Source organism: Panthera onca, chromosome A1, assembly GCF_046562875.1.
Source record: "Panthera onca isolate mPanOnc1 chromosome A1, mPanOnc1 haplotype 2, whole genome shotgun sequence".
NCBI lineage: Eukaryota > Metazoa > Chordata > Mammalia > Carnivora > Felidae > Panthera > Panthera onca.
In genome coordinates this window covers 110,857,224-110,881,421 of record NC_138339.1, presented here as the reverse complement: position 1 = coordinate 110,881,421, position 24,198 = coordinate 110,857,224, and the positions used below count along the sequence as shown (strand labels likewise).

General features: G+C 37.0%; 1 protein-coding gene, 1 non-coding gene and 1 pseudogene across 3 annotated transcripts in view; 1 reads left to right on the top strand and 2 right to left on the bottom strand.

Moving 5' to 3' along the window:
• Positions 1-412: 412 nt before the first annotated feature.
• DEPDC1B (DEP domain containing 1B) overlaps positions 413-24,198 on the bottom strand; it is an 86,094-nt gene continuing 62,308 nt past the window's right edge. For both annotated transcript variants that reach the window (XM_060635728.2, XM_060635729.3), the window contains 4 exons: positions 13,058-13,224; positions 10,646-10,822; positions 2,690-2,875; positions 413-1,422 (listed from right to left, as the gene is read on the bottom strand). In XM_060635728.2, the coding sequence (XP_060491711.1) occupies positions 1,261-1,422; positions 2,690-2,875; positions 10,646-10,822; positions 13,058-13,224 (692 nt within the window). In that variant the 3' untranslated portion in view covers positions 413-1,260. The remainder of the gene's footprint in view (positions 1,423-2,689; positions 2,876-10,645; positions 10,823-13,057; positions 13,225-24,198) is intronic.
• On the bottom strand, positions 7,364-7,494 carry LOC132682616 (small nucleolar RNA SNORA18). Its single transcript, XR_009611787.1, has one exon. It is a non-coding gene; the product is annotated as a small nucleolar RNA SNORA18 (small nucleolar RNA).
• Positions 21,998-22,758, top strand: LOC132681359 (protein YIPF5 pseudogene; annotated as a pseudogene).

The following is a 24,198-nucleotide window of genomic DNA, read 5'->3' as shown; positions in this document are numbered from 1 at the left end:
TCCACTTGTAAGTAAACAAAATCTGAGTCACATGTAGGAGGCATTCTGCAACAAAAGAACAGGGCCAGAGCAAAGGCAAGGGAATTCAGTCCAAAGCCAACTAGTGACTGTTACTCTTAAAATTTAGGGCAATTACTTATAGAAGAAGGCTTCCAGATGCTTCAATCTAAGTGTACCATTATTTGCAAAAGGGCAAAGCAAACTGGGTCTTTAGGTACTCTAATCTCAAGAGATATCCTATCACTTAGCCACAAGGGACAAAGGCTCCTGAAGGCTCATAAAAAGCCTAACATCACTCATTTTATCATAGAAATAAATGAATGATGTGAGGACACTGGCCAAGATGATGAACTTCAGCATCTGAAGATGTTTTCTAACTGAACGAAATAAATACCAAAAAAGAAACACCACAGAGCATAAAAAAACAAAAACCAGTATTTATTTACATTCCATTTACTTTCCAAAGGATGAGGAAGGTGGGAGAAATACAAAGGAAGTAGTCTTGTTTTACTTAACCTATTTGTGCTTTTCATGAAACAACAAAGACCTGACTCACAATCACAGGAACAAGGGGACCCAAAAAGATTACTCAGTTCAATTTTCCATCTCCAGCCAAGACTGAAATGATACCACTGCAGGCAAATGAAAGTCAACCCCAAATATAGGTGAACACCAGTTAATATATGTTCTAAAAGAACCAGCTTTAGTTAAAGCTGTCATAACATCCAACGAATCTGCAATAAAAGACACAGTCATCATAATGTGGAGCCTTAAGACTCTCTGTACAACAATGAAAACCAAATTTTACACAAAGAGAAGTCACAACTATTAAGCTGTGAAGTCAAGAGCATCACAGTAGCAGTACCCAGTGTCTCTCTTATTCAAGTACATACACTATTTTTAAAACTTGGTTATAACAAAGACATCAGTAACTGAAATGTACAGTTATTTTATTAACACCATGAAAGATAACAAATAAAAAAATAAAACTACCCACAAATTTTGTAACAATTACAGACACGCATATTAACCATACCACTATACATTTGTCTCAACTTTTAACTGATTTGTACACTTTAAAAATAGCATTGGGTTTTACAAAAATACTGATAATGGCTCAACATTTTAGGAAGTCCAGTAACTTTCTATTTTCCGTAGCCTCTATTTTCTGCTCTTCTTTCTTCCATCGCCATAATCCTCCTATAACCACCAATTTGCTCGAGGCAACAGCAACAGAGATCTCTAAGAGCTATGTAAGCACTACATCCGAAAACTTCTAGTTCTTTGAAATGGTTGGAAAGGGTTTTTTAGTGCCCACATCAGGAGCTGTGGTTTCGGTTTCGGTTTTTCAGGAAACAGAAGTGCTTCACTTTCTGGTGTAGGAAATCGTTCTTGGTAGACTTCAGGATAGGATTTTTGAAACTAAAAAAAAAAAAAAGATTCAAGATGAGTCAAAAAAACCCCACATAAGGGCCAATAAAATTAGGCGATCTAATTTTAAAATTAAAGACTTTCTGATCTGATTCCATACAAGCTGTTTTTGTTTTGTTTCAATGTTTATTGTTCTCTATCAGAAAAGAGAATAACAAGACAACTAATCGTAATCAAATTCACTCCAACACAAATCCATTTCTTTTGGTAAGATCATTTGATTCCACTTGCTATAGATCTAATTCAATTTAAATTTGATCAAAGCTTCAAATACACTTCTCATTTTGGTCTTATTTCTTAAAATTTCCCCCACTGCTAACTATAAATAGACTTCACTTTAAAAATATTCACAAGTAATCCTGACTTGAAAATAACTTATGTTCTACACAGTTAAAGAAAATTTTGGCCCAACTACATTTCACGATCTCCCAGCTTCTCCAACTCAGTCCCACCTGCTTCTGCTTAAATGGAAGGGAAAACATTCCAGTATATATGACTTTATGAAAAGCTTAAAGAGAGGCAATATGCTTTTCCTTCATCCTCAACACTGAACTCTTCTCCAAAATTACTGAGAAAAATACGATTGGGAGTCTAGAACTCTGGTGATCTGTGTATAATCCTATATGCATGATGTGATCAGGGATCAAGCTTGCAGGAGTCAGACTTCAAAAATAAAAACAATTCACTTAATCTGGAATCAATACTTTAAGAATGGTCGAAGCAAATCTAGTGTGAGTTAAACACTATTCAATGAAACCCTAAACCTTGTTCCTAGCAGGAACTAAAAACTTTTAGTGCTGCCTGAGGCAAAAAAACAATTTGATACTGGTGATCTAAAACCAAAGCCTTTCCAGTTTTACACATTTTCTATTTGCAAATTCAGTATAATTTGCCTTTCAAAAAAAAATCAAAAGGAACCTGTCCTCATTTGATAGCTTCTCTGAATTTAAAGTAATTACTCCACTAACACATCAAGCCGCATACCAAAACAAAGGACAAATAATAGAGAAGAGCTCCACAAATGAAGAGTTCAACAATGGTAAAATATCTACACTGGAAAATAAAGACGTGGAAAACAGACCACAATTGTGTAAAACAATGAGACTGCCGGAATGTATAAATTGAGTAATATACTTTCAAAACTGCTATGTCATAGAAGATGAGATTTATATGAAACTTAGTAAAACAGAGAATAAAAAGAAAAAATATAAGAACAGCAGGCAGAAGAAATGACTTCTAAAGAATATTCTTCTTTTACCTGCTTCAGTTTTTTCTTCTTCTCTTTGCTGGAGAGTTTGGCATCTGTTATGACTTCTTCCAGCAAGGCTGCCAGAGGTTCCTGAGAGCCGTATGCTCTCTGGTATTCAAACTCCCCTGGACTGATCTGATGGCAAAATGATGGAGCAGATAGAGTGATATCCATATCAGCTCCTGGGTATTTTATCTAAGGCAAAAGGATTAACAGTGAATGGAATAAGTATATTTTCACATAAACTGCAAAAATTAGTTCAGATCAAATACAGCATATCTCCTACTAAGAGTACCACATCATTCTTCAATTTGGGGAAAACTCTTTGGTAAAAGGTAACAGTGTTTCTATAACTTCAAAAAAAATATCACAGCCACAGTTTTAAGTAAGAGATGTTTACCTTTTTAAACCCAAGATCCATTTTAATAAATAAAAAACCTGCGTGTTCTTTTAAATAAAATCTTAAGTTGAAACATAAACTAAACATGTTGACAAAAATGATTCAAAACAATTATAATATTGACCACACTTGATCCCTTCCCACATCTGGAGAATCTGATACTCTTTCTTGGGGATGGACAGAGAAACACATATAGCTTGGCTGTTATGTAGAGAGAAGTTCTACAACCATCTCCAAATATGTTAACACTGAAAATCAAGAAAATAAATATTCAGACATTGTATAGGGCAAAAGGGAGAAGGAAGAAAAAAGAGGAAACATAATACCAAGACCTATAAATAAACGAGCATCCATTAAAAATATTTAATTTCAGGGCCATTTGGGTGGCTCAGTTGACTAAGCATTGGACCTTGCTCAGGTCATGATCCCATGGTTTATGAGTTCTAGCCCCACATCAGGCTCTATGCTGTCAGCACAGAGCCTGCTTCAGATTCTCTGTACCCCTCTCTCTCTGCCCCTCCCTGCTCAATCTCTCTCTCTCTCTCACAAATAAGTACGTAAAAACTTTAAAAATATATATATTTAATTTGCATAAAGCAAATATTAACAGGTATAAAGGGAGAAACTGACAGTAATACAATCATAATAGGAGACTTTAACACCCCACTTACATCAATGGAGAAGTCATCCAGACAGAAAATCAACAAGGTTAGATGGACGTAACAAATATATACAGAATATTTCATTCATATACAGCAGAATACACATTCTTTTCAAATGTACATGGAACACTCTCCAGCATAGATCACATCTTAGGCCACAAAACAAGACTCAATAAATTTAAGAAGACTGAAATCATATCAAGCATCTTTTCCAATCACAACAGTGTAAAAGTAGAAATCAGTTATCAAAAGCAAACAAAAAAACAAAAAACCTGAAATAAACAAAAACATGTGCAACTAAATAACCAATGGATCAATGAAGAAATCAAAGAAGAAATTTAAAAAAAAAATACATGAAGACAAATGAAAATGAAAACACAATGGTCCGGGGCACCTGGGTAGCTTAGTCAGTTGAGACCCAAAATCTTAAAACTCCCAAAAGAAAACATAGGCTATAATCTCTTGGACATTACCCTAAACAACATATTTATGGATATGTCTCCTCAGGCAAGGCAAACAAAAGTAAAAATAAGCTCCTGGGACTACACTAAAATAAAGAGATTTTGTATAGCAAACAAACAAACCAAATCAAAACAAACCAAACAAAAACAAAAAACCCCTCAATAAAACAAAAAGACAACACAGTGAATGGGAGAAAATATCTGCATATGATATATCCAATAAAGTTATACTATCCAAAATATAGAACTTATATAACTCAACATCAAAAAAACAAATAATCTGATTTAAAAATGGGCAGAAGACTGGAAAAGACATTTTTCCAAAGACGTACAGATGCCCAATAGAAACATGCAAAGATGCTCAACATCACTAATCATCCAGGAAACAGAAATCAAAACCACAATTAGATACCACCTCATACCAGTCACAATGGCTAGAATCAAAAAGACAGGAAATAACAACTGCTGGCAAGGATGTGGAGAAAAGGAACCCTCGTGCACTGTTAGTGGAATGTAAATTGGTGCAACCATTGTGGAAAATAGTATGAAAGTTCCTCAAAAAATTAAAAACAGAACTACCATATGATCCAGTAATTCCTCTTCTGGATGTTTACCCAAACAGAATGAAAATACTAATTTGAAAATAAATATGCACACACCTATGTTTATCACACACAAAGAACAAAACCTTACTGCCATTTGCAACAATTAAGGATAGAGCTAGAGAGTATAATGCTAACAGAAATAAGTTAGAGAAAAAAATTACCATATAATTTCACTCATATGTGGAATTTAAGAAACAAACCAAAAATAAATAAATAAATAAATAAATAAAAAGCAAAGGGAAAAAGAGAAAGACAAACCAAGAAACAGACTCTTAGCTATAGAGAACAAACTGATGGTTACCACAGGACAGATGGTGTGGGATGGGTAAAAAAGGTTATGGGGATTAAACAGTGCACTTGTCATGATGAACACTGGGTGACGTACGGAACTGTTGAATCACTATATTACACTCTTGAAACTAATATAGCACTGTATGTTAGCTATACTGCAACTTCAAAAAAAAAAAAAGGTGGTATATACATGGAACATTACTCAGCCATAAAAAGAATGATATCTTGCCATTTGTGACAACATAGATGGACCTATAAGATATGTTGCTAAGTGATGTCAGATAGAGAAAGTCAAATACCATATGATTTCACTTATATCTGGAATATAAAAAAACAAACAAAAAAAAAACCAACTTTACTCTCATATACAGAAGAAGGGGCACAGGGATGGGGGGAGATAGGCAAATATGAAGGGAATTAAGAGGTAAAAACTTCCAGTTAGAAAATATAAATAAGGCACAGACATGAAAAGTACAACATAGAGAATACAGTCAATAATGTAACAAGTTGTATAGTTACCATACTCATTGTGAGGAGCACTGAGTAATGTACAGAACTATGGAATGGCTATGTTATACACCTGAAACTAATGTAACACTATGGCAATTATACTTCAATTAGAAAGAAATTAAAGCCTTTTTTTAGGTAATAATTTTTTTCTGTACATGTTCCTTAAAATGTTTTATTAACTGTTAGATATTAACAAATATTATCTTATCCATTTGCTGATAGGATATATTAAAACATCCCATTGCAATTGTGGATTTTCAAGTCAACTTGTAATTTTGTCATCATTATACATTCTGAGCATCATAATGTGCATACAAGTTCAAATATTTTTTCCTCCAATTTTATTTTTTATTAAATTTTATTAAATTTCTCATTATTCTTAATTCCAAAAATTTACATCACGGTTTTGCCAGTGCCTTCTTGCCAAAGATTACCAGGATGACATCTGTGCTCAAAAAGAGAGAGGTAGAATGAATTGTACTGCTAAAGATGACCACAAACCATAAATAACAATGGGATTGTATTGGGGTACCTGGCTGGTTCAGTCGGGGGAGCACGCAACTCTTGATCTCAGGGTTGTGAGCTCAAGCCTCACGTTAGGTGTAGAGATTACTTTAAAAAAATTAAATCTTGGGGCACCTGGGTGGCTCAGTTGGTTAAGCGTCCGACTTCGGCTCAGGTCATGATCTCACGGTCCGTGAGTTCGAGCCCCGTGTCGGGCTCTGTGCTGACAGCTCAGAGCCTGGAGCCTGTTTCAGATTCTGTGTCTCCCTCTCTCTCCGCCCCTCCCCTGTTCATGCTCTGTCTCTCTCTGTCTCAAAAATAAATAAACGTTAAAAAAAAAAAATTAAAAAAAAAAATTAAATCTTTTAAAAAACAACAACAGTGGAGTCTATCAATACGAAGGTGGTCAAATGGTCTAGGATTTGGACTTGTGAAACTCTTATAGAAATTAATACATTTAAAAAGCAGACATTTTTACAGGGGGATTGGGTACAAAGCACACCCACAGACCCAAAGAAGACCCATGCCCAATAAAGGCCTTCATGCTAGGCTGAAGGGGAAGACTTTTCTTTGCATGGAGCCAGTCTGCAAAGAGGTGATGTGGGTGTTTTATCAAATGCCCAAGTTTCAACAAAAGATCATAAGGCATACAAAGAAACTTGGAAACATGGCCCACTAAAATCAAATCCTAAATCTCCAGAAAGCAAGCCTAACAAAACACAGGCCTCAGACTTTAGTAGACAATGATTTTTTTTTTTTTTTTTTTTTTTTTTTAACTTTACACCCAAGTTAGTGAGCATGTAGTGCAACAATGATTTCAGGAGTAGATTCCTGAACGCCCCTTAGGTCAATAAATTTTTAATTAAAGAATTTTACATGTGATTCTTTGCACTGCCAATCACCACAGTTTCTCCAAAATCAGAATCATAATCTTCAACATAGCCCTTTTGAAAAGCACTTTGGTTCAATCCACAGTTGTCACTGTCACTCCAGAGTTCTTTTCAGTTGGACTTCTTTGATCTCCACTTGAATATGGACAGACTTTAAAAATTCGCCACACATTTAGCGTCAGAGTAGATGGATCTGATCTTCCTGGTGCTCAATTTCAGACAACCTCTAAATGTGAATGAGTGCAAATCATAATCACCCCTAAACTATCCCACCCTAAAACTGTACAGATTGTTGGGATATGCCAATACCTAAGACTTAAAAAATTTGACTATTACATCTTTCACATAGTTTTAGCAGAAAGACGTCTTGCAGTTCTTCCTACAGATCTAAACACATAGTTCTGTGAATACAGAAAACCATACATATACTCTATGAGGAGTTTCCAATGATGTAGGTCTAGAGACAAAGCCCCATCAGGATAGACCTCAGTTAAAGTGTTCCATCTTCCCAAAAATATAATACCTTTTGTTCTTCTGTAGCCAGAAGCCTAGTAAGGAAAATTCTAGATATCTATGATTAAAGATAGCAAAGGAAGAAGAGGACTGTAGTCAAGGCTGATAAAAGGTTGGTGTCAAAAACAACACATACCTCACAATTTATCTATCCCAGGATCAGCTGTGTAATTTCCCCAGAACAATCCAAGTAACATTGTTCATTTTCAGAGAAGCACTTCCCTAAATCTCACATGCTGTAGGGGCTGAGTAGTCCACGAGAGAACAGAAATCTCTGAATACTGAAACAACTGGTCAGCAATTCTACTGAGTACTTCCAACAGAGAAAATGTAATTGGACAAATGAGTGCTTACTGGTTTTATGTAGTGCCAGAGCAGTGCCCTCCTCAAGATCATGATAATGTGCAGTTAAATGAATCAGCACAGCTCAGCCTTCTGATCCTCAACTGAGAGCAAAGGGCTCAGTTATAAGCTGCTGCAGCATATGCCTGTGCTATGGGACACACAAACCCAGCAAGCATATAGAGGAACATAGCTACTGCTATCAATTCTCCCTGCAGAAATTCAGTGAAGTATTTCTTCTTTACCTTTTTTATAGGTTAGGGTCATAGAAATATTGGGCGGAGGGAAGATTTAACTAAAACAGCACTAAGGTTATACTTTTTACCCATTAAAACGGCAAAGGTATATGTGTTAATGATAATACCCAAAGTAGCACAAGGGTGCAAAGAAATGAACACTTTCTTAGACAATTCATGGGAATATACATTGGCATAATCATTCTAAAGGGAAATTTGGCAATATGCAATCAATACTTAAAATACACTCAAGGCCTTTGACCATGCAATACCACTCATAAAAATTTATTCTTACAGGGACACCTGGGTGGCTCAGTCCATTGAGTGTCTGACTCTTGATTTCAGCTCAGGTTGTGATCTCATGGTTGTGATATGGAGCCTTGCATCAGGCTCTGTGCTGATGGCATGGACCCTGCTTGGGATTCTCTCTCTTTCTCTCTCAAAATAAATAAAAACAAATTATTTTTAGAAAATAATCAAGGATTGGGGCGCCTGGGTGGCGCAGTCGGTTAAGCGTCCGACTTCAGCCAGGTCACGATCTCGCGGTCCGTGAGTTCGAGCCCCGCGTCAGGCTCTGGGTTGATGGCTCCGAGCCTGGAGCCTGTTTCCGATTCTGTGTCTCCCTCTCTCTTTGCCCCTCCCCCGTTCATGCTCTGTCTCTCTCTGTCCCAAAAAAAAAAAAAAAAAAAAAAAAAAAAAAAACGTTGGAAAAAAAAAAAAAAGAAAATAATCAAGGATTACCACCACACACCCCCCCAAAAAAAAATCTAGCTACAAAAATATTTACTGGTAGGTTGTTTGCAAAACAGAGGGGGAAATGGAAACAATCTAACCAAAGAAACCCATTTAAATAAATTATGGTATATATCCATATTACTGAACACTATACTATCAATAATAACAATACTGTGGAATGACATAACACTAATGATGATGATAATATTAACAGAAGCTACCAACTGAGGGCCTAGTATGTGATAAATATTATTCTAAGCACTTTACACATCTTAAGCCATTCAATCCCTAAAACAACCCCAGGAGGTAGGTATTGACCATTTTTATCCCACTCTACAGATAAGAAAAGAGGGATGTCAGGTAGAGGCTGAAGCAGAGACATTTTATAAAATGTGCCCAAGGTCACAGGGCCAATAAAGGGTATATCAAGAACACAAGTACCACTTAGCTCCAGGGTCTGAGCTCTCAACAACCCTGGTGTCAGTCAAGAATATTTAGTGATATGGGAAATATTTCTTGTTGTACTATCAAAAGAAAATACGGTATAAAAGAAAAGAGCAAGAGTGAGAGAGAGTGAGGAAAGGGGAGGGGAGGAAAGGGGAGGGGAGGAAAGGGGAGGGGAGAAGGGAAGGGGAAGGGAAAGGGGAGGGAATGGAAGGGAAGGAAAGGGAAGGGAGAAGTGGGGAGGCAAGGCAAGACAAGACATGACACAGAAAAACATCTGAAAGACAATAATACTAACTGAATAGATAGTGTTACTCTTAGAGTTTTTGGTGTACATTTTCTATAGTTTCCAAATTCCTTCAATAGATTAGGTTGACAATTACCCAAAATTTTTTGTTTTAATTTTTAAATTGCATGCTGAAACAGGTGAACAGTTATTCACCCTGAAAATACTTTGGGAGGTAGCAGCTCACTGGTCCTTAATCGTGGAACCTCAAAAAGTGCTTAAGCAGAAAGAGGGCCAATCATTCCAAAGGAGGTAAGCAGACCTTTTGCTTGCATTTATCAAGTTTCTGCTCCCACAGGCTGACATACAAACCCCACTTGGGGCCCACATAATAGTTATGCATTACATTTCTTCTGCATCATTTTAACAGAACAATAGTAAAAGCTACCTTTCAACGAGTACCTGCTGTAAGTCAGACATTTATGCTAGGGGTTTTACAATACAGTATTCTACTCTTAGCAACAATTTTATAGAGCAGGTATGGCCCATTTTAACACTTGCAGAAACTAAAATTCAGAGAGGTTAAGAGACTTGCCCAAGGCCACAAAATCAGGAAAAGGGAAAACCAGGAACTGGCCCAGCCAGGACTTTACGGCTCTAAGGCCATTCTTCTACCACACCACGTTTTATGGAGGCAGTGTGGTATGACAGACCACGGATTCTGGAAATTGAGTTTATGTGTGTGAATCCTGGCTCTGTGACTTAAATTCTCCATGCCTTAGCTCACTCATCGAAAAAATGCAAATATCAATAGTATGTCAGTCACAGGGCGATTATGATCAAGACATGTATTACACATAAATCATTTCCATCAGGAAGTATATGCAGATTCTAAACAAATTCATTTAAGGAAGTTGCAGTCAGAAGTATGCAGTATTGATTACATAACCAAACCAAGTAAGCATTCTGTAAGTTTTCAATAATACCAAACACATACAGAGCTTACCATGCAGCAAGCCCTGTTGGAAGCACTTTGTACAGATTTATTCACTTACTTCTTCCCAACAAGAGGTTCCAAGAAACCTAGCAAGTTTACATGACTTTCTGCTGGCAATTTTAAAGGACTGGTAACATCCCTTTCTTTACCTGGACTCTTCGTAGATGAGCCACACGCTCCTCTATGGAGGTCTGCAAGGCCAAAGGGACTTTCAAAATCTCTTGGTAATTGTCCATTAGAAATGTCACCAACCTCACAGCTAATAACTCATCCAAGTCTACTTCATCCTTGGAACACAAGATGCAACGGGAAAATGTCTGAACCATCTGAAACAAGAAGGGGAGGTATTTTTTAATGAAACACAGATGAAGTCTTCTTTCCCTACAATGAACTGAGTTCCATCTAATTTGCAAAAAACAAATGTGACTAGTCAGGGAGAAATGGCCCACAGGACAGGGTACACATCTAATCTGGCACCTGGCCATACCTGGTCATCTGAGATGGGCTGATTTTTATCAACCAGTAAAACAGAAGATGCGTCTCATCTCACAGAGACTCAGCAGACATGCTTGTCTGAGCAGTTTTTAAAGCACACCCCTTTACAGACAGTTTTAAACATATATGAACGAATTCTGAAAATTATTATCACTACCATTACTTGAATCATGTAGCATTTCAAAGTTCAAAGTACTTTAAAGCCATTTAGTTTACTAATATCCTTATTTCACTACTGATTTTTTAAAAAATCTGCTAGCACAACATATATGCCTCAACAGTTATGTTTTTTCCCAGTTAACTGTAATTTTCTCTAGGATTTTGGGTGTACATTTGACAATCACATTTGGACAAAATCATTAGACTTTGTAACAAGTTCGTTAAATGATGAGACTTTACAAAAAGCAGAAATATAAAAAATATTATGTAGCTGCTTTCATAGAAGGTATATTAACTATTTCCTTCTTTAATACTATCCTTTGGATAGATACTTTTTCCTTTTCCTACTAATTTTACTGCTGACAATCTTATTTTGAAACCTACAAGCATGAAATCATGTAATTCTGCTTAATTAGACTTCATTTCATCAACTTACTGCAGAGGATCCTTTATTTTTCATTCACATGTACGTGTACAGAGAGACACGCAGACAGACATTTTTTACCTGGAGACTATGGACCTTAGGGAATCTGAATGCCTTGAAATTGTATGCAAAATTTTACATGTGTATCCTTCTGGGGAACAGTGCAAAGTTTTCTTCAGCCCTTCACAAAGGCCCATTAGCCCCATTACCTATCTACCCAACCAAAACTAAGGTCAAGAATCCCTCTACTGGGCACTGAGTGCTCCTCTGATCTTACCCCACACTTCTAAAACTGGACCAGAGGACCCCCAGAGGTACACCATGGTTCACCTGGACGTGAAAAGGACATACACCTCAAAGAAGCATCAAATTTGCTCCAAGGCCTCCAATTTTGAGGAAAATTAAAAATTTTTGTAATAAGAAATTCTAAACATAAACCCTATTTTAAAAGACATGCTAACATTAGCAAAGTAGAATTTAAAATTAGCATTCGTGGCACACATGGGTGGCTCAATGAGTTAAGCGTCTGACTTTGGCTCAGGTCACAATTTCACGGTTCGTGAGTTTGAGCCCCACATCAGGTTCTGCGCTGACAGAGCACAGCCTGCTTGGGATTCTCTTTCCCTCCCTCCCTCTCTGCCCCTCCCCTGCTTGCTCTTTCTCTCCTTCAAAGGTAGATAGATAGATAGATAGATAGATAGATAGATAGATAGATAGAGGCGCCTGGGTGGCTCAGTCGGTTGGTTGGGCGTCCAACTTTGGCTCAGGTCATGATCTCACAGCTTGTGAGTTCGAGCCCCGCATCGGGCTCTGTGCTGACAGCTCAGAGCCTGGAGCCTGCTTCGGATTCTGTGTCTCCCTCTCTCTCTGCCCCTAGCTCACTCGCATCCTGTCTCTGTCTCTCTCAAAAATAAATAAACATCAAAAAAATAATAATAAAATAAATAAACAAAAACTTCAAAAAATAATAAAAGAAAATTAGCATACATTGGTAAGCAAAACTGAGAATATTTTATGGACCCTAAGATCATAACCTGAGTGAACAAGTTCTCAATCTCCCTGCCAGGCTATCTGATCCAACTCTGTATTTTACTTCTTTCCTCTTCACCTCATTATACAGGCTGCGTCCACTTGTTATAGTGACAAATGCTTCACAACCCTTTTTGTCCTGGAGGAAAGAATACTGTTTTCTTGAGAGACCACTTATCCTCACTGTCCACCCTTCCTTCTCTTTATGTTGACAGTAGGCCCTAGGCAGCAGACCCCTTTAAACTCAGAGCCTATCCCTACTCACTCTCCACTTTGCATTATGTTATTTAAGACACTAACACCCAAAGTGTTTAGTGTCGGGGTGGTTTCCAAGCGATGGCTCTACAAGCAAGCCTGCCTTGCACCTTCCTCTGGCTGCCAAGCTAGTAAACTCTACTCAGGTGGATTTTATTGCCAAAACTGAAGTCAAGTTAGATGGTAGAGATCAACCTACCAGTGTTCGGGTACCAAGGCCATCACACAGGGGTGGCATCTCCTTATTTAGGCAGATTCTTGCCATCATCCTCATCAACAGCTGTAACTTTCTCCTATTTTCGGGTGGCAGGAGGAGGCAGCAAATCTGAAATGCTTCAATAGCCATTTTCTCTTTCTGTAACAAACCTGATTTAGAAAGAAGTTTTTAATCTTTTAAAACCAATAGCCAACTTGACTCCATTATGTTTACATTTTTCAAATTATGTACTATTAAAATTATATAGAACATGTACACATATCCAACTACACTGGGCCAAATGATTATAGATCTAATGCATTGGCACCGAAAATACAAACCATCAACTAAGGATGACAAATATATAAAACAAATACAGCCATTTCCCTCTCTCAGATTTTGTGTAGTATTCTTTCCCAGCAAACCAAGAGCAGTCAGGTTAAGTCTAACCTAACACTCAACACTCACAGTTACTATAGGATGAAGACAGCATGAGCAAAAATATGAATGTGCCACTGCTGCTCTGAATTGCCCCCTTGTATTATGTCCCTGGGATGAGCAGGGTCACCATCTAACAGGATTCTCACGGACTGAAAACAGGTCCGATTGGCCTACAGTCAGACCACTGCCAGATGGCTGCACTTCTTTCCAAACAACACACACCAAATAACCCTTCCTCACACATAAGCTGTTCTTCGTAGCTAAGTGTACCAATTCAATCATGTTATATGCCAGCCCTCCTCAACCAAACTACAGTCTTCTAATACTGTGCTAAAAATCATGGTTCTCTAATACTGTGCTCTCTTCAACCACATTTGTCCCCAGACACATCCACATCCAAACCCTCTAATGAGAAAAAACTGCTTTCATCAATTTATTTGTTCCATGTCCAACCTCTTCAAGTTCCCAATGGTTTCTCTTAGAGGCAAAACCATCTTTGGCACCCAGTAAGTATTTCTGACCATCTATGATATGCCAGGAACTGTGCCAAGTCCTGGAAATATGAAAATATGCCAGGTCCCTCACTCTGAAGAGCTGATGTGCTATGAGGAGACACCCATTAAAAAATTGTAAATGGGGGGCGCCTGGGTGGCTCAGTCAGTTAAGCGTCCGACTTCGGCTCAGGTCACGATCTTGCAGTCCGTGAGTTCGAGCCCCGCGTCAGGCTCTCTGCTGACAGCTCAGAGCCTGGAGCCTGTTTCAGATTCTGTGTCTCCCTCTCTCTGACCCTCCCCCATTCATGCTCTGTCTCTCTCTGTCTCAAAAATAAATAAACATTAAAAAAAATTAAAAAAAAAATTGTAAATGGCAAAATATGAGAGGTGCTTCAAGAGACATCTGCAAGGGTAACATTAGGGAAATTATAAGTCATTCCTTAGGACACACCACAGGCTTGGCATGGAAGTAAAGCTGGAAAGGTCAACAGAGATGAGATCCAAAAAGGCCTTGAACGCCAGACTAAGGAGCTTGGGTTTGGCCCTGATGGCAGTGGGTGGGCATGGGAGAGAAAAGGAGGCAGAAGGGGAGCTTTAATACACCAAGTTCAATCCTAGATGTTCACTGAAAATACTGCTGCTGATTCTCATCACTAGACCTTCTTTGAACTCTATATAATCAGGTCTATGAAAAGAAAAAAGGTTTATGATCAAATATTAATTCTTTCTTTCACTTATCCAACAAATATTTAGTAAGCCTTGCCTGTATTCCAGGAACTATTTTAGAAGAGGACATACAGTAGGGAATAAAAACAAAATCCTTGCCTGATGTCATGGAGCTTACTTTCCAGCAGATAATAAGCAAAGAGGTACAAACATATGGCAGGTGGAAAAATGCTATGGAGAAAAAAGAAAGGAGCAGGGGAGTGATGGGATGTGCTCAGAAAAACATTTCTGGTTTTTTGGGAAAGGTCTCTAAGGAGGTGAAATTTGAGCAGAGATCTGAAAGAAATGAGAGTAAGACAGAGAAGTTATCTGAGAGACAAATTTCCAAGGTGGAGGAAAGAGCAATGACAGAGATTGTGACACGAGAGTATGTTTGGAGTGTGTGAGGAAAAGCAGTGAGGCCAGTGTGAAGAGAGAGGAGTGTATAAGAGCATTCAAACAGGAAAGGAGGTTAGAGTGGAAGGTAAGAGCCACACCAGGCAGAACCTTGTAGGCTACCATTAAGAATTTTGAGTTTTATTATGAGTGACCTCAGAAATCACTGGAGGGTTCTGGGCAGGGGAATCATTAACCTGAATTACTAGCTCTAGAGAGAAGAGATTGTAAGGGGGTAACACAGAAGGAGGAAGATGAGAAGCATGATGACAGTCTGGGTAAGATAGAAGAAGTGGAACTAGTAAGAACTAATTAAATTCTAAATCTCTTTCTCCACAAAGCCTTCTACTTTTTCCATAAAGCTTTCTATCACATTAGCCCACAAATCCCTTCTTTTTCCAAATTATAAACACCTTTTGACAGATTTTACCTTATTTTATTATGATTCATGTATATATACAATATGTATATTGTATATATGTATTGTTTTACGAAAGAGAGAGCAAGCTAATTGAAAGCATAATCCATTTCCTTTGGCAAGCCTTACTTCCTGATAAAGTACAGGTGAACATTCAAATACCTATTTGTCGATAGAGTATTACACGGCTATTAAAAGTGGTAAATTTTGAAGTTATGGAACAATATTTCCAGTACAATATTTATGAAGAAAATCACAATAATAAACCTTATAAAAATAAGGTAGTAAAAAGGAAAAGATCAAGACTACATCAATTTTCTTTTAATTTTCAGATTTCTTTGTTGGGACACTGTTAAACTAACACATAAAAGTTACATTCATCAAATCTTTTAAAAAGTCTAAATTCTAAACTTCCAGTTGCTTAAATCCCAAACTTGGAGTTGGTCATGATTCTGGGTTTTATGAAAATTAGGGTGAGAATGTATCAGTAAATCCATCTCAGGAATTAATCTACACAAACCTACACAAATAGGAGACAAAGTCCACCCTTGACTCGCATACATCCCAATAACTCACTGGCCCCCCTGTGAAGCCAGGGACTCCCTTCCTTCTGCCACGGATCCCAAGTGAGAACTCCCTGCAATTCATTCCAATTGCCAACTTCCCACCTCCTGTAAAAAGAGAAGCAATGCTACTGATCCCTTCCTCCATTAAATTCCTAATCTGCCCCAAACAATGCCGCAGCCTCTGGCTGTGGAGGAGCCACCATCAATAGTTTGAATGAGGGAAGCTCCTGCTGAACAACACTCCAGAATGTGGAAGGAAGGAGAGTTGCTTATGCCCAAAGCTTGAAGAGTAACATGAAACTATGAGGCTCCTAATACTCCCTCCTGGAGCCTGGAATGCATTTTACCAGAGGAAGGAAAAACAAAACAAAACAAAACACTGTAGGGACTGATTAGGCCTACAGTACCATTAGATTTTAACTACAGCTAAAATTCATAATGAATTAAGTATATTCTGTAAATTGATCTTATAACTTAGCTGTCCGTTACAGCACTGCTTCTTGGGGAGGGAGGCAAGGAGCAGAACATTGTTCTAAACAACATACTCTGAAAGGTTTACAACAAATTCTGTCATTTTGACATAATTTAATAATTTATCAGATAAAATTAAAAAATTAAGGTGTTCCTACCTCCCAAAAGGTATAAAAATTGGTACTCCTAATACCCCCTACTTGTTCTTTTTTTTTTTTTTTTAGAGAGAGAGAGTGTGCATGAGTGGGAGGGTAGGGGTGTCAGAGAAAGAGAGAAAGAGAGAAAGAGAATGAATCTCAAGCAGGCTCCACTCTTAGCCTGAGGCAGGGCTCCATCCCATGACCCTGGGATCATGATCTGAACCCAAATTCAAGAGCCAGACACTTAACCGACTGAGCCACCCAGGCACCTCTATTTTTTCTAATTATACATTATCACCTCCTAATATACTACAGAATTTACTTTTTTGTTATCTACCATTGTTTCCCCTCTGACTTAATAAAATGTAAGCTCTACATGGGCAGGGATTCCTTTTGTTTACTGATACCTCCAACAGGTAGAACACTACCTGGTAGATCACAGGTGCTTACTAAATATTTTCTGTGGTGAACATGTGAATGAATGACTATATGAATGAAGGAATAACAATGAGTCCTCCCTTGCTAGGATTGGAACTAGAATATCTGGCTTAAGTCCCCGGTCCCATTGATTGTATATGCTTGGACAAGTCACTTAACCTCCATGAATCCCAATTAACCCAGCAGTAAATTGTGGTGGACGGCCATAAAACCGAATCATTGTACTGAACTGAGGGCCCATAGGCTATAAAAGAAAGCCTACGTGAATTGAAACTTTTAATAGCATTGATGATAGCTGCTGCTGCTGCTACTACTACAATTACTACTATTAAATTAAAGCATTAAGACTAATACCAGGGTGGAAAATAGGATGCAAATCAGATGCAACTTTGGCTAGATTTTCTTAAAAGGTCAGTTAAGAAATGTACTGTGCACTAGTACACAGACATGAATTTGGCTCTGGATCTCTGTGATGAGAGAATAAATAAAGTCCCACAATGCCCCAGCAGAACTGTATTACTGAGTAACAAATCATCTAAGAATGCCCTCCTCAAGCCTATATGCCTCAGCAGTTGCATAACCCTATGACAGAGGATGGAAAAAAATATAAACATATGTAAACATCATCTCATGCAATGGTTATGTCAACTTGACCATGCGTAATTCAGAAAGACTCACAATTATGACTTTTTGGTTCACTGGAACAATCTCATGCCCACATTATTATTAGGTAAAAACAGCTATGTCTGACTTACTGATGTTAGAAGGATCTATAACCCTTAAATTTTTCTTGACTTTTTAGCTGAAAGAATGTGGATGCCTTTGTTGCCATCAATGACAGAATTATCACAATATTTGGTAGTTGGCCCCTTGTTAACCTAAAGATTATAGAAGTCTTTGTTAGAATTAACTACTAATGTATAATGTACAACGCTACAGTCTTAAAACTTAGGTGAAAGTTGTTCTTTAGGCAAAAGGCTTACCTTTCAACAGCGTTTAATTTGCTAACTGATATAGCAACTGTGTGGCTGAACACAAGATTTCAAGGATGAACTACAACAGCTGACCTGCTTTGGTTGCTTACTCCAATCAAATAATTCAAATAGATAAAAAGTTCACTGAGAAAAACACAAAAGAAATTATCTCATGTCCATAAGTGGCAAGAATTAGGAGTAGGGACTCACCTGACATGAAAGCAACACTTGCTACAAAGCTATAGTTAATTAAACAGTATGATGCTACCATGAGAAAACATAAAAGACCAACACGACAAATTTGGAAGTCTAGAAACAGGCCCAAGTATGCTTGGGAACCTGATATATCACAGAAATGTCATCACCAATCAGCAAGGAAAGAATGGTCTGTTCAAAAAAGGTGTTTGGAATAACCTAATAACCGTATGTCAGGAAAAAAATTAAATCATTAAAATTAAATTATTAAAAATACAGAAAATTCTGACTCCAACCAAGATAGAACAGCAAGGCCCAGACTAACCCTCCCTCCACAAACAGCTAGAAAACTGGACAAATTTTATGCAATAACAATTTCTATACATGGGATAGCGAAACAGTACCATAATTCCTGAGAAAAGAGAACAAAACAAACAAGCTCTACAATTTCCCCACATTATGCCTAGAGACACATTCTAAAACATGTATCAGAGACAGAGAGCTCAAGCAGACGGAAGAGACAGACTGGAGTTTGTGGAGGCTGAGTCAGCTGGACATTGCAAAGCAGAGTTCCAACTGCAGGGAACTAAACAGAAGAAGGGTTCCATAAACCTGCATAGAAATCCCCTGAGACTCTGATGAACACTGAAATGCATACACATGATTAAGGCAAAACTCCAGGAGGTCATACAAAAAGCAACCAGTGAGCTTTGAGCTGAACAGTTCCCAGAGCTCACATAGAAGAGAGCCCTGCTGATCACTGAAGGCATTCCACAGAAAGCCCAGCAGGATTATGCTTCAATAGTAGGACCAAACTTCACTTCAGTAAAGGTTAATCTAATCTGGCCTTAAAAACAGCTTTAAAAATAAGACACAAATGCATCAAAAAGAAATTCAATTAAATTAACTGCCTAAGAGAACAAAGCTTACCCTCTTCAAAGGAAGATAACAAAATTCAGATACTCAACAAGGGAAAACATTTTGTTCAAACAAAATCACTAGACATACCAAGAAGCAAAAAAGTATGACCCGTGGCAGGAGAAAAAATTAGTAGAAAATCATAAAAATAGCCACAGATAAAGAACTTAGAGAAAAGTATGTTACAAAAGATATTCTATGTTCTCATATTATTAGAAAATATATAAATACAGGAAGGAGAAAATGGAAGATATAAAGAAAAACCAAATGGAACTTCTAGAAATGAAAAATCCTCATCCTCAAAAGAAACACTCACTAGGTGAGAACCATAGCAGATTAACACTTCAAAAAAAGAAAACTTAAATTCACAGTAAATGAATCAGCCAAAATAGAAGCAAAGTAGGCAAAAAAGTAGGGAAAAAAATAAACAGAGCTGCAGCAAACTGTGGGAAAGCATCAGATGACCTAAACTCTGTGTCATTAGAAAAGTAGGAGTCACAGAAAAAAATATTTGAAGAAATAATTGCTAAAAATGTTCCAAATTTGGTGAAATCGATAAATCAACAGAATAAAAAAATTCAATGAATCAAAGGGCAAAAAACACAAAAAAACTCTTAAAAGCACATTATAATTAAATTCCCAAAATCAGTGATAAAGAAAATCTCAAAAACAGTCAGAGGGAAAAAAAGGCACATTACAAACAGAAGAACAAAAATAAGTAATGACCATAGACTTTTCTTCAGAAACTACTTAAGCCAGAAGACACCTTCAAAGTGCTAAATAAATAAAATTATCTTAGAATTCTATATCCATTGAAAATACTTTCCAGAATTAAGTATGAAGAAAGACGTTTCAGAACCCCAACCTCCCACTAAAAATCTACAGCCAAGAGACCTATACCATAAAAATGTCACAGGACATTATTCCAGCAGAAGGAAAATGATACCAGATAGTAATGATACCAGATGGATCTGCATAAGGGAATGAAGATTCCCAGAAAAGATTAATATGTGAATAAATGAAAAGAATAATATGTGAAAAAAAGATTGCTTTGTGTTCCTTAATTTCTTTAAAAGAAAATTACCTGCCCAAAGAAAAAATAACATACAGTAGGGCTTATTACAAATGTTATAAAACAATATATCACACAAAATGGATGATGATAATATCAGAAAGGATAGAAAAGATTAAAAAAAGGATACGGTAACATGATAACATATGTGAAGAAATATGATATTTAAAGGTAAGCAAAGGTTTCTTGAGACAAAAAGCATGAACCATAAAAGAAAATGATAAAATAGACTTCATCAAAACTAAAAGCTTCTGCTTTTTCAAAGACATTGTTAAGGAAAAGAAACAAAAGACCACAATTTGGGAGAAAATATTTACGATACATAATCAAAGAAAGGACTTATAGGCAGAGTATGCAAACACCTCTTACAACTCAATAAGAGAACAAACAAGCCAATAAAAAGCAGAATATTTCAATAGACACTTCACAAAAGAAGATAACAGAAAAGCCATTGGGCAAATGAAAACATGCTCAATATAACTAGTCATTAGAAACATACAGCTAAAAACCACAGATATAGCACTACCCACCTACTAAGTGAGCTAAAACAAAAGACTGACAGTATCAAATGTTGACAAGGATGTAGAACTACCAAAACTCTTACACATCATGGGGATGTAAAATGGCACAACAATTTTGGAAAATACCTTGTCAGTTTCATAATGAAAGTAAATATACATTTATCATATGACTCAGCAATTCCACCCCTAACTATTTACTCAAAAGGAGTTAAGATACATGTTCATACAGCTTTATTCATAATGGCCCAAGAGTGGATACAATCCACCTGTTCTGCAACAAGTAAGTGGATAAACCAATTATGGTTTGTAGTATATCCATGCACTAGAATACTCAGCAAAACAAGCCAGATACAAAGTACATAGTGTATAATCCCACTTGTATGAAACGCTTAAAAATAAAACCTAATCTATCGGATAAAAAGCTTCTATTTCTGGTTGTCTGGTGCCAGTGGTGGCGTTGGGGACTAAGAGAGAGCACAAGAGAACCTTCAGAACTAATGTAAATGACCTGTTAATTTAATGCTAATTATGCTAGTATAAACTCATCAAAACTCACTGAACTACTTAAAATGAGTGCATATTAATTGTATATTATGTATGTTAATTATACCTTAATAAAGTCAACTTTATAAAGTTAAAATAAATTATTTATTCATTTAAATAAACAAATCAAGAGAAATTAGAGCCCTAAACATGAAAAATGCAAAACTTAAATATCTTAAAAGTACAGAATCTCTTTGTGAAAGATTTCTTAAGATACACAAGTAAATTAATTTGACCAAAATAGAACATAAAAGGTTTTTTTTTACCTTTTGATTAAAACCAAAAGAGAAGCCACAGACTATGAAATATTTGCAAGACACAAGGTATAAAGAATTAGTACCTAGAATATATTTTTAGAACAAAGAAAGAAAGAAAGAACGAACGAAAGAAAGAAAGAAAGAAAAGGGAAAGAAGAAACCAAGAGAAAAAAATGGGTAAAAGACAGAAAAAGTATTTCACCCAAGAAGAAATCCATATGACCAATAAACAGCAACAAGATTGCTTTTCACACACATCAGATTGCAAAAATTAAAAAGCCCCAGCAATTGTTTGGCCTTGTAACATGTAGCAACAGGGCCAGTTGGGGATCTTAAGCCACGTTTGGGGGTTTTGGGGGGTTGCTGACACTGCTGCCACGTTTGATCATGTACAATGAAAGGCTTTGATAACAAACACAGATTTCTACCAGACAAGTTACAGCATCGATGACCAATCACAGCAATCCTATGACTATGGAGGAAGTGGAGGACCCTATAGCAAACAGTTTGCTGGCTATGACTACTCACAGCAAGGCCAATTTGTCCCTCTAGACATGAGGCAGCCATAACAGCCACATACTGGGCCAATTTTCCAGCCAACTCAGGCATACACTCTAACACATTAGCTTGTCTATGGAAAACACTTTGAGGATAAGCCACCTTTATTAGAAGAATCAGGTATCAATTGTGACCACATCTGGCAAAAAACATGAACAGTGTTACATCCATTACAAGTGGCAGATGGCAGCATCATGAATGTGACTGATTTGGCACGACCAATGGTTTTTTGCCTTGCCTTTGGAGCCACATTGTTACTGGCTGGCAAAATCCAGTTTGGCTATGTATGTGGCATAAGTGCACTTGGATGTCTAGAAATGTTTTTGTCTACTAAGCTGAGTATGACAGGTGTTTCATTTGGTTGTGTGGCAAGTGTCCGTGGATACTGTCTTCTTCCCATGATCCTACTTTGCAGCTCTGCAGTGATATTTTCTTTGCAAGGAATGGCAAGAGTCACTCACTGCTGGAATTATTGGATGGTGCAGTTTTTCCCCTTCCAAAATTTTTAATTCTGCATTAGCCATAGAAGAACAGCCACTTCTAGTAGCATATCCCTGTGCTTTGTTGAACGGAGTCTTTGCCCTAATTTCCATTTAATGAACTGAATTTATCTGGCATGTGGACATCACTGGGCCAAAAAGGACTCTGAACTCTTAAACTAGACCAGAGAACTGCTACAGAGCATCTCCCATGCAGATCTAAATTTTGGCTTTTGGCACGGTAGAAGTAAAGATTATCTTTTGTTCATTTTTATAGAACTTCTGAATACTATCTTGGATTTACCTGCAGCATGAGTAGCTTTAAATGTTTGTGCTTATACAAATAAGAAGTGCTATTTCTTTCCTGTTCCTGTGGCCTTTGAAAAACCAAGTGTTTTTTCTTGTAAACTATTAAAATGCTTTTGACAGAATTTTAACAACTGTGGGAAACTAACCACAGAGCTGATAACCTTTCTCAAAACCACCCAGTCATAGTTAAGAAGACACAAGACTTATTGCAGAAATAGTTCTCCAAGGGATTAAGAAAGAAAAATCGCCTGTATTCTCCAGTTAGATGAGCTTGAAGCAAAAATGCAATCCCAATGTAGAGTTTTAGGAGTTTGCCCTTCAAAAATTTGATATTCCTTTAAATTATCTCATGGAGTTTTGCTAAAATTCAACAATATAAGAAGTTCACAATCTACTTTATTGTAGATGGAAATATGAACACCTGTTGAGATTAGCGTTGAATAAACCATAATGACATAGACTGGCCATGTTAATGTATATAGTTGAATCTCCAAGTTTCCTGGGGGGGGGGGGGGGTGGAAATCAACACTTTTTTGAGAAAAATACTTAAAATGTCACAATTTCAGTACTGCAGTTATTGATGTAAAGTGCATTTGATGCTTAGTAATTAAATTTTTCCCAATTAAAAAAATTTAATGCCTGATGAAACCAAGTATTGGTAAGAAAAAAAAAATGGTCCAACAGAAATATATTTCTAATATATGTGTAAGTTGCTGTGACTCTGGAAAGCAATTTGCTTCAACTAGTAAAGATGTAAATAGCAAACAGCCCAGTAGTTCAGCTTCTAGATATAAGAAAGACATAGATGTTTTGTATCACTGCACAGTATATGTGTTAAATTAGGGTGATGGGCACATAGATGTCTCTTATATTACTCTCCACACTGACAATTTAACCACTATCCTCCTCCCAAATAGTACTTAAAGTGAAAGTTTGGAAATCAGATTTCAGGGTCACTCATTTCATGTCATTGGAGAATTATTTTTTCTACAGACAATATTTCCAATAAAAATGAACACAACAACTACTAAATCTTGGCTTCTATATATCATTCTCTACTCACAGGAAGCAAGAATCCTTGAAGAAATGCCTGAGAAAGAAAGAATAAGGACCTTTCCTGCCAGAAAATAAGAAAGTGTTCCAAGAATGATAGGGATGTGGTTTAAAAAATATATAATACATGAGCTAGTTTTTAAGGACCTCCTTCAGGGATTCCAATTACATGTATATTAGACTACTTCATATTGCT